We start from the raw sequence: 9,585 nt of genomic DNA, 5'->3' as shown, positions 1-9,585 counted from the left end.
TTTGTCAAGTCTGGGAATTTTTATATTTTGAGGATTTTTAGTTCTTACTATGTAGTAGCCCAGGTTAGCCTCAAACTTGTGAATGATTCTCCTGCCTCTGCTTCTTGAGTGCAAGCACCACACCAAGCACGCCTAGCCCCAAGCCTGAGGATTTGCTCCACCCTACCCACATTCTTCATAGATAAGGAAACCAAAGTTCAGAGAAGGTGAGTCACCTTCTCAAAGCTGCACAGCTCCAGTGTGGACTGTGAACCTGGGCTTCTCCAGAGACTACAGGGCTCCTTCGTGCACCCCCTCCCCCTGCTTCTCCTCTGTGCTCTGTTCCTGGCATCCTGCCAGTCCTCCCCAGGATACCGTTGCTCCTCCTGTCCACCCTCCACCATCCTTCTTCCAGAGAAGGGGCCCAACCGGAAGGTCACTCATGTTAGGAAGTTCCACCCACGTGAGCAAGCAAGAGCCAGGGATTCTGGGCAGCCCGTGGCTTTAGGAGAAACTGAAACTGGGTGTGCTGGGGGCGGAGTGGTCACTGGGGATTTAAAAAGCCACCACTTCCTTGGGCCTCCATAGGGCACTGGGAGGGGACAGCTGCTGAGGGGACATCCAGGACCAGAACTGAACCTCTGTTTCCCTTGCCTAAGCCATGCAACTTTGTGGGAGTGGTGCGCTGCTGACTGGGACAGTGAGTACAGGGGACTAGGAGAGAAAGTGGCCAAGGGTCTCAGGGCCCAGACAAGGAAGAATGCACCGTGATGTGTGTGACCTGGGACGGGGCTCCACACTCCCATCTTGGGGTTTAGCTCCTCCTGGGCGTTGGAATGAAGCCTTCCCGGTGCTCACACTGCAGACCAGCCTCCAGCTTTGAACTTGGACCCTGCGTCCTGCTTCCTCTCAGTCCATTCGCTCTCACCTTGCAGCCTTTGCCAGATCCTTCTTCTCTCTCCAATCTCTCTAACCATAGCTTCATTTTTTTCCTTGATGACTCTTTCTCCAGCCTCCATTCTGGTCCTCTGGGGTCTGAAGTTTGCCCGGAGGAGAGTCCTCAGCCAGAGTGGCTTGGAGTCTTGCCTGAGGGGGAGTGACAGAGACAGAACCCGGCTCTAGGCATTTAACTTCAGGATCCGTTTGGTTTTGTGGTCCCCGGGGTTGGAAGGGTCAGAGCTATCAGCAGCAGTCTCCTCTCTGTCAAACGGACTCTCCACTAACTCTAGGCAGCTGCCCCACTGCAGTGTGAGTGAGAATGGAGCCTTGTAGACCTCTTCTGTGCCAGACAAATACTCTTCAGGGAGGTGACATTCCTACTTTGTTTGAGGAAAGATCTCATGTATTTCAGGCTGGCTTCGAACTCACTATGTAGCCAAGTCTGCCCTGAACTAATCCTTGCATTGGAATTATAGGCAGGCACCACCACATCTGGTCATTTTGCCTATTTTTGTTGTTGTTATTGTTGATATTTGTTTGTTTTTTCTCCTTTTCTTCCTACTCCTCCTTTTTCTTCTTCTTTTTCCGATTTCTGTGCCCTTCTAGATTGGTGCCTGGTACATAATGGGTACTTAGTAAATGTTTGTTGAAGGGCAGGGAGATAGCACAGTCAGTACAGCACTTGTAAACATGAAGGCCTGAGCTTGGTCCCTAGCATCCATTTAAAACACCTGGTTGGGTGTCACGAGCTTGTAATCCCAGCACCGGGAAAGGAGATCTTGCTAACCAAGCAGCCCAGTCTTATTGGTGAGTCCCAGGCCAGTGAGCGACTATGTCTCACAAACAAACAAACAAACAAACAAACAAGGTAGAGGCTGGAGAGATGGTCGTCAGTTAGAGCACTTACCGCTCTTGGAGAAGCTCTGAGATTGGTTCCCAGCACCTTCACGGGGCAGCTTACAACCAAACTATCTGTAACTCCAGCTCCAGGGGACTTAACAGCCTCTTCTCGTCTCTGAGAGTACGTACACTCACATGCACTCACATATACCACATATACACGACTTAAAAATTAAAATAAGGTGGGTGGCTTCTGAGCATGAATGACACCTAAGGCTGTCCTCCTAGCACAACACACACACACACACACACACACACACACACACACTTAAATGTTGTTTGTGTAAGTGAATACCAGGACTTTGAGACTGAGTTCGGCACAAGCACGTGGAGCCATCTCAGACCCTGACCCTGCTGCCTTTGTGGAGTTCTAGGCTGGGAAGGTCATAGAACTGGCAGCTTGCTCTGGGGTGTCTACTCCCAGCTTCTCTCCTCACTGTCTGTGGACAGTTCTACCACTGAGATTATTATACTCAGAAAATGTCAATGCTGCGTTTTGAGAATGTGTGTTTGAGGTTGCTATGGTTTGGGTTCAAATCGCACCCTCCTTACTTATGTAAGCTGTAAGTAGACACTGGATAGGGCTCGCTTTACTGTAAGTAGTGCAGTGTCTTTGGGAGGATTGTTGGCGCCATGGGAGGAGACAGACTTTGGGAGAACAGGGCTTTTCAGGGACTAGACTTGAGAAAGACAATGTTCCAAGTAGCTGATCAAGGTAGCGGAGGCAAGCTGCTGCCAGGAACCCAGAACCTCTTCCTTCTGCCTCCTAGGACATTGAGTCTCAGAAGCAGCTGAAGAAGAAGCAGAAGAACCGGCTGGCTGCCCAGCGCAGCCGGCAGAAGCACACCAGTAAGGCAGATGCTCTGCACCAGGTAGGAATGGCCTCGCTCTTGGGTCAAAAGACTGAGTAACTTACACAGAAGAGTTCCTCTCTTCCTTACCTTTTAAAAAAATAATGGTTTTAGCCAGGCAGTGGTGGCACATGCCTCTAATCCTAGCACTTGGGAGGCAGAGGCGGGTGGATTTCTGAGTTCGAGACCAGCCTGGTCTACAGAGTGAGTTCCAGGACAGCCAGGGCTACACAGAGAAACCCTGTCTCAAAAAAACAAAACAAAACAAAAATATGTATAGGAGTGCTCTATCTGCATATACCCCCTACATGCCAGAAGAGGATATCAGATCATGTTATAGTTCTGAACCACCCTGTGGGTCCTGGGAATGGAACCTAGGGCCTCTGGAAGAGCAGCCAGTGTTCTTAACTGCTGAGACATCGCTCCAGTCTCTCTCTTTTTAAAAGTTTATTTTATTTTATGTGTATGTATATTGGTATTTTGCCAGTGTTTATGTCTGTGCACAACATGTGTGCCATGCTCATGGAGGCCACAAGAGGGCAGAAGAGGCCCTGGGACTAAGGTTACAGACTGTTATGAGCCCACATGTAGGTGCTGGGAATGGAGAGGCCCAGAACAATTTCATTTCATGTTTCTTAGGCCTGGGAACCAGTCCCAGCATGATCCAGCATTGGCCCAGCAGGTATTGAGGACCTCTTTGGGAGGCAAGGCACCCAAAAGAGGACATGACATGGTGTGGAAGGAGTATGCCAGAAACATAACCCACTAACCACAAGTGGGTCAGTCCACCCTTCCCAGTGGCCTTCACTCCATACGTCATCCACACTGTTCCCTTGCATCCATGAATGAGTAGATTTGTCATCCTTTACAGTAGCATTCTCTTACATCCCCCATGTTGCTTCTCTCCTGAGACTCCAAGTGCCATGGGGGGAGGGCGACCAGAGTGTCCCACTCCATTCTCCTTGCAGTCACCTACAACAGGGCCTGGCAGAAAAAAGAGGCCTCACAATTTACTGTAGAGCAAATGACAGTGTCAGGATAAGGAGCTCTGAAAACACATTGTGGGGGAAGACACATTCGCTTACGTGGACCGCCATTCCAAGCACCACAGATGGGCTTAGACAGCACAGCTCAGTGTCGGTCTGATGCTGTGGATGCTGGGAAATGCAACTCCAGACCAGGGTCATGATACTGGACGGACGCTGTCACCGAGCTACATCTCCAGCCCCTGTTTTTATTTATCTATTTATTAGATTTTAATTGATTATAAATGTGAGGGGGCATATGGAGGCCAGAGGACAATGTTATGAAAAGTTTTCTCCTTTCATGTTTTCATGGGTCCAGGGATCAAACAGGCCATCAAGCTTGTGTGGCAAAGCACCTGTCCCTGCTGAATCAACTCACTAGACTGGCTTATTTTTTATTTGTTTATGTATTTATTGAGACAGGCTTTCTCTGTGTGGCCCTGGCTCTCCTGGAACTCATTCTGTAGACTGGGCTGGCCTGGATCTCACAGAGATCTGCCTACCTCCGTCTCTCAAGTACTGGGATTAAAGACATGCATTACCATGCCTGGCTTATTTTATTTTTAATTATGTATATGTGTATGCGTCTATGTGCTTGTAGGTGCAGTGCCCACAGGGGCCAGAGATGTCAGAGCCCCCTGGAGCTGGAGTTACAGGTGGTTGTGAGCTGTCTGATCTGGGAGCTGGGAGTTGAACTTGGGTCCTCTAGAAGACCAGTTCACTGTCTTATCCACTAATGCCTCTGCCTCTCTGGTGCTAGAATTAGAGGCACGTGGCACCATGTCCAGTGTATGTGCTGTGAAAGGGTGACCTTAGGACTTCATTTATGTCAGATGAACACTCTACCAACTAAGCTATGCTCTCAGCCAAAATGCTTTAAAAATGTGCTCTCTGGGGCTGCAGAGAAGGCTCAGCCAGTAAGTGCATTTGCTGGATCTAAGCTCCATCTCTGAGATACACACAGTAGAAGAAAACCGACTCCCGAAAGTTGTCGTCCAATCCCCACACCTTCATGGTGGTCAGATCTGCCCATGTACATATGTCCACACTAAATACATGCATAAATTAAAATATACTTTAAATTTCTATAAAGAAAAGAAATGGCCTTCCCATCTTTAGAAACCATTGTGCAAATGGGGCTGCTGATGGCTCTGAGGCCTTTCAGAATGGAGGCCATGGCTGGACCACATATCATGCAGAATGTCCACAAAGGGGACTGAGTTATTCAGACTTACCAGATGTGGAAATAAAATTCTCTCAGCATCTTTGCCATTATCAGCACCATAAATGGTATTTAGAAGTGCAAGCATGGTGTGGAGGGAGGTGAGGTGTGGATAGAAAGTCTGCTCTGTACAGTCACGCAGTGGGAGGAGAGCACTTAGTGCTGCTAGTCCTCTGGTCTCCACACCTGGGTCATGCCACACGCCACTCCCCAAAAATGTTAAAAAAAATAAAAATAAAAGCACAGGCCCTGCGTGGCAGCGCTTGCCTCAGTTGGTTCTACTCCAAGAGGATCAATAGCCTTACAAAGAGAGGTGGGTGGGCAGGTTGGCATGTGCCTGGGATCCAACTAGCTGTGACTCCAGCTAGAGTCTGGAGGATCAGGAGTTCAAGGCCAGCTTGGGCTGTTTGCAACTCTTCCCCCAAAACAAAATTGCATGTTGATGGTTGTCCTGTGGGTTTTCAGAATCTAGCATTTCGGCAGCATAGAGCTTAGAAAATGCTGACTCAGGGTACCTGCCACCTATGCTACAGTACCCTGCATCCCTTACAGTGTCTCATTGGTGTCTTCTGGGGACCCGGCTGCTGAGTCCTGGCCTTTAGCAGACTCAATGTATCCAGGAAAGAGTGACCTTGAAATTGCACTATAAAGGCCTTATCAAGAGCAGCACGGGGCAGGGTTCAAAGCATCCTTTGAGAGAAGCAGATCCTGGGGGGTGAGGGGGAGGACAGGAATTAAGAGAGAAGCTTTTAACCCCACAACAGTGCATTCAGATCCTTTAATGGCTTCAGTTCATACTCAGTGGCACAGGAGGACATGGTGACACATGCCTATAATCTCAGAATTTGGGAGGCCAAGGCAAGGAGGAAGGGGCACAGCAAGTTCAAGGTTAGCCTGAGCTATAGAGGAAGACCTTGTCTCAAGAAACCTGGATACTGGGAGATGCTTTAGTGGGCAATAAAAAGTGATTTCTCTGCTGGTGAAATGAGCCAATTCAGGCCCGATTAGATGATATTAAATGCCGGTTTGCTGGGAAGCTGCTCTTGGTTGAGTTCACTGGCCCCAAGGACAGAAACCAGGGAAGTCACCGTGGTTGGGGGAGGAGGGGCGGGGTAGAAACAGAAAATGTAGCCGGGCGGTGGTGGCACATGCCTTTAATCCCAGCACTTGGGAGGCAGAGGCAGGCGGATTTCTGAGTTCGAGAGTTTGAGGCTAGCCTGGTCTACAGAATGAGTTCCAGGACAGCCAGGGCTACACAGACAAACCCTGTCCCGAAAAACAAAAAAAAAAAAAAAAGAAAAAAGAAAAAAAGAAAAAGAAAAAGAAAATGTACACACACAGAGGAGAGAAGGAGGGAGGAGACCAAAATGTAAGGATTATGTAGGGAAAAGTCCCGGGGGGAAGGGCAGCCCAGCCCCTGGGGTGGAAATTTCAGGATAGAGGGCAATGTCTGGTAGGGACTGAGGGATGCTGGGAGAACCTGGAGGCCAGGTCTACTTTGATAGGTAATAGCCTTTGTTGTAGAAAGTATTTAATCTCAATCTAGAGGTTTCTACCCTGCCATTGACCGTTCAATTCCTTGACAAAAGACACACAACCTTTCTATTTACGATAAGCCTTAATCAGCAGTAGAGCTGGGCAGACACCTGCCCTCCACGCTATTATATCTCCTTCTCTATCAATAACCCAGAGTTATAACTTGCTGTGTTCCCTCTGGGCTGCTATTAATTCCAGCTGGCCAGCCCTCATGGCCATGTTTTGAAATTTCTTACCCCATGGCGTCTTCTGCTCTCTTCTCCACCTTCTCTCACTCCTCTTTGTGGTTCTCCTCAGATCCCAAGCCCAGAACACCAAACCTTGCCTATTCAATTCTGCCCAGTTATAAGCTGTAGGTATCTTTATTCACCAATCAGGGATAACGTGGGGGACAAGGTCACTTGGGTCTTGTCCCTGGAGGCATCCAGGTCTGGGAGAGGAGTTAGGGGGCATTACAATTTAGCATTACAATACACAGCAAAAAATCAGATCTCAGCCTTGCTTGTTTTTGCAAGCCCTCCCATCATGCTTTGCAGCTTTGTTGTGCAAGCATAAGGACCAGAGCTCAGATCTCTAATGCAATGTTAACAATGCTGGGTGTGGCCACCTGTGCCCGTAGCTGCAGCATTAGAGGCAGAGACAAGCACATCCCAGGAGTTTGCTGGCTAAAATGTCCAGCTCCAAGGTTATAGAGAGATCCAGACTCAAGGGAATATGAGGCAGAGAGCAAGAGAGGAAGATATCCAATGTCTTCCTGTTACCTCCTCATTTGTTTACAGTGGCTCCTCCCTAAGCAAACAAAGAAACAGTCCAAATCCACCAAACAAGAGTACTGTAACTGAACGGGCCAGGGAAGTAATGGGGTAGGGGTAGGGCAATTCGAAGCCAGGTTGGGATAGATCCTGGGTGAGAAATGGTGCTTCTTGGAAGAGCCATACTGGGCTCTTCTGGAAGGTCACAGCTCAGTGGGGGTATGGGGTAGGGTACAATAGCCAAGAGGTACTATCTGGACATTTGTATCCTATAGCAGTGAGAACCCCAGCTAGGGTCCTGATGCTGACATCCCTCACTGCCACCTGTTTCTCCTCCAGCAGCATGAATCCTTGGAGAAACAAAACCATGCCCTTCGGAAGGAGATCCAGGCCTTGCAGTCTGAGCTGGCAGGGTGGGGCCAGACACTGTATTTGCATGAACGCCTGTGCGGAGTTGACTGTGGTCCCTGCTCTGCTCTGCTGCCCGCTGGATGCCCAGTCCAGGCCAAACAACTCTCAGGACAACCTGCCCCTCATGGATACCATGGCTACCAGGAACAACTGGGCCTGTTCCAGACTCCTGGCTCCTCTCCCCGAGCTCAGCAGCTCTCTCCAGGTCCGTGCTCTCATGAATCTCCTGGCCTCCTCCCTTTCTCCCTGCCCTCACTGGCCTTTGACCCTCTCACGGTGAGGACACCTCTAGCCCAGCCCTCCCCCAGCCCTGTCCTGTCTGCATCATCATCTTCTGGCTCCAGCCTGCTGGAGTCTTTCTCTAAGCTTGGTGCCCTCATACCCAGCCCCTCAGACCAGCTAATCCCTCCACAACTCCTCAGGCTGGAGCAGCCTACCAGTGGGAGGCTGGCATCCTCCGACTCTCCAGCTGCTCTGGGACAAGAGTATCCACAGAATAGAGAGCATTTGCCTACACTGTCTGGCTCCTCCGCTCATTGGCAGAAGTCACCTGTATCCTCTAGCCCACAGGCCCTCATGGCCTTCCCCCTGCTCTCTTCTGCAAAAGTCCACTTCTAGCCTATGTCTAGAGAGGTGCTGCCTTACTTGGGTTCCTGAGGTAGCCTGAGTGCCCAGGCAGCTCCTCCGTTTTTGCTTTTCCTGAGTTACTGAGTGCCTACCACATGGACCACACAAAGCCATCCTGTCCCTCACCACCGCAAAGGATGATGGGACGGCCGAGTGCAAGAACCTTGAACCTGGCTGGAACATTGCCTGTGTCCTTGGCAGCTCTCCCAACTCTGCACAGCATCTGCACACTACCATTGGGCTCCCCCAAAATGGCTCCTTCATGACTCTTGGAACTACTGTGGCCGTGATAGCTAGGAGAGTAAGTGGGATCTCTACAGGGTTATCAGCTCTGAAAGGGTGGCCATTCACAGCACCCCAAAGTGCCTCAAGCTCTTCACCAGGTTTTCACACACTGAACTGAGTGAGACAGTGTGTCAGAAGTGGACCCACGCCTGGATCAGAACACATATGTTGGCACATGGGATGGTAAATAAAGTTTTTCCCCTGTCTCTTTGCTTTGCCAGGTTGTTGGAAACTGGTTACACTCTTGGATTAAAACAATATATATGTCTATATACAAATGAACGAACTGGGTGTAGAGGTGCACTCCTTTATCCCAGCACTCAGGAAGCAGAGGCAGAGGCATCTCTGTGAGTTCCAGGACTGCCTCATCCAAGACAACCAGGGTGGTATGAAGATACTCTGTCTCAAAAAACAAAAAGCCAACAAAATTATGCTTATGAGTGGTTTTGCCTATGTGTGTATGTACATATACATATACATATACATATACATATACATATACATATACATATACATATACATATACATACCAAATGCACACTTGATCAGAAAAGATCATCAGATCTCCTGGGATTAGAGTTACAAATGGGCTGGGCAGTGGTGGCACACGCCTTTAATCCCAGCACTTGGGAGGCAGAGGCAGGAGGATTTCTGAGTTCGAGGCCAACCTGGTCTACAGAGTGAGTTCCAGGACAGCCAGGGCTATACAGAGAAACCCTGTCTGGAACACCTCCCCCCCCCCCTCAAAAAACAAAACAAAACATAGAGTTACAAATAGTGTGAGCCACCAAGTGGACACTCAGAATTGAACATGAGTCCTCTGTAAGAGTAAGTGGTGTTAGCCCTGAGACAACGATCAGGCCCATACACTCTAACTGTTAAAACCATGGGGTCTTCAGAAAGAAAGAATAGGCTGGGTGATGCTCAGTGGAGAAACTGCCTTCCATGCAAGCCTGCAATCGGTATCCGAGCTCTGGACCACTCACGGTGGGAGGGAGAACTGACCTCACCATGTTGTCCTCCGCGCTCTTCCAGCCTCCTAATCACGTTTCCCCAGC

At 49.4% G+C, this 9,585-nt stretch overlaps 1 protein-coding gene across 2 annotated transcripts; it reads left to right on the top strand.

The window, feature by feature from the left end:
- The first annotated feature begins 554 nt into the window (after positions 1-554).
- Batf2 (basic leucine zipper ATF-like transcription factor 2) lies at positions 555-8,809 on the top strand. 2 transcript variants are annotated; one of them, XM_028771100.1, is made up of 3 exons: positions 555-679; positions 2,589-2,690; positions 7,547-8,809. In XM_028771100.1, exons 1-3 carry the CDS (start codon positions 641-643, stop codon positions 8,231-8,233), a joined length of 828 nt encoding a protein of 275 aa, XP_028626933.1. In that variant the 5' UTR covers positions 555-640; the 3' UTR covers positions 8,234-8,809. The 2 variants fall into 2 exon arrangements, with proteins under 2 accessions (XP_028626933.1, XP_028626932.1); XM_028771099.1 differs by having other exon boundaries at positions 7,544-8,809.
- Positions 8,810-9,585: the final 776 nt, after the last annotated feature.

This window comes from Grammomys surdaster, unplaced genomic scaffold (genome assembly GCF_004785775.1).
Source record: "Grammomys surdaster isolate TR1022 unplaced genomic scaffold, NIH_TR_1.0 205, whole genome shotgun sequence".
In the NCBI taxonomy this organism is placed as follows: Eukaryota; Metazoa; Chordata; class Mammalia; order Rodentia; family Muridae; genus Grammomys; species Grammomys surdaster.
This window is presented reverse-complemented; position numbering and strand designations above follow the sequence as displayed.

Excerpts from the sequence above, each read along its gene's own strand:
- Batf2 (XM_028771099.1), top strand. The coding sequence starts at position 641 with ATGCAACTTTGTGGGAGTGGTGCGCTGCTGACTGGGACA. Across the intron at positions 680-2,588 it reads GTGCGCTGCTGACTGGGACA|GACATTGAGTCTCAGAAGCA; the intron begins GTGAGTACAGGG and ends TCTGCCTCCTAG. Across the intron at positions 2,691-7,543 it reads AGGCAGATGCTCTGCACCAG|CAGCATGAATCCTTGGAGAA; the intron begins GTAGGAATGGCC and ends TTTCTCCTCCAG.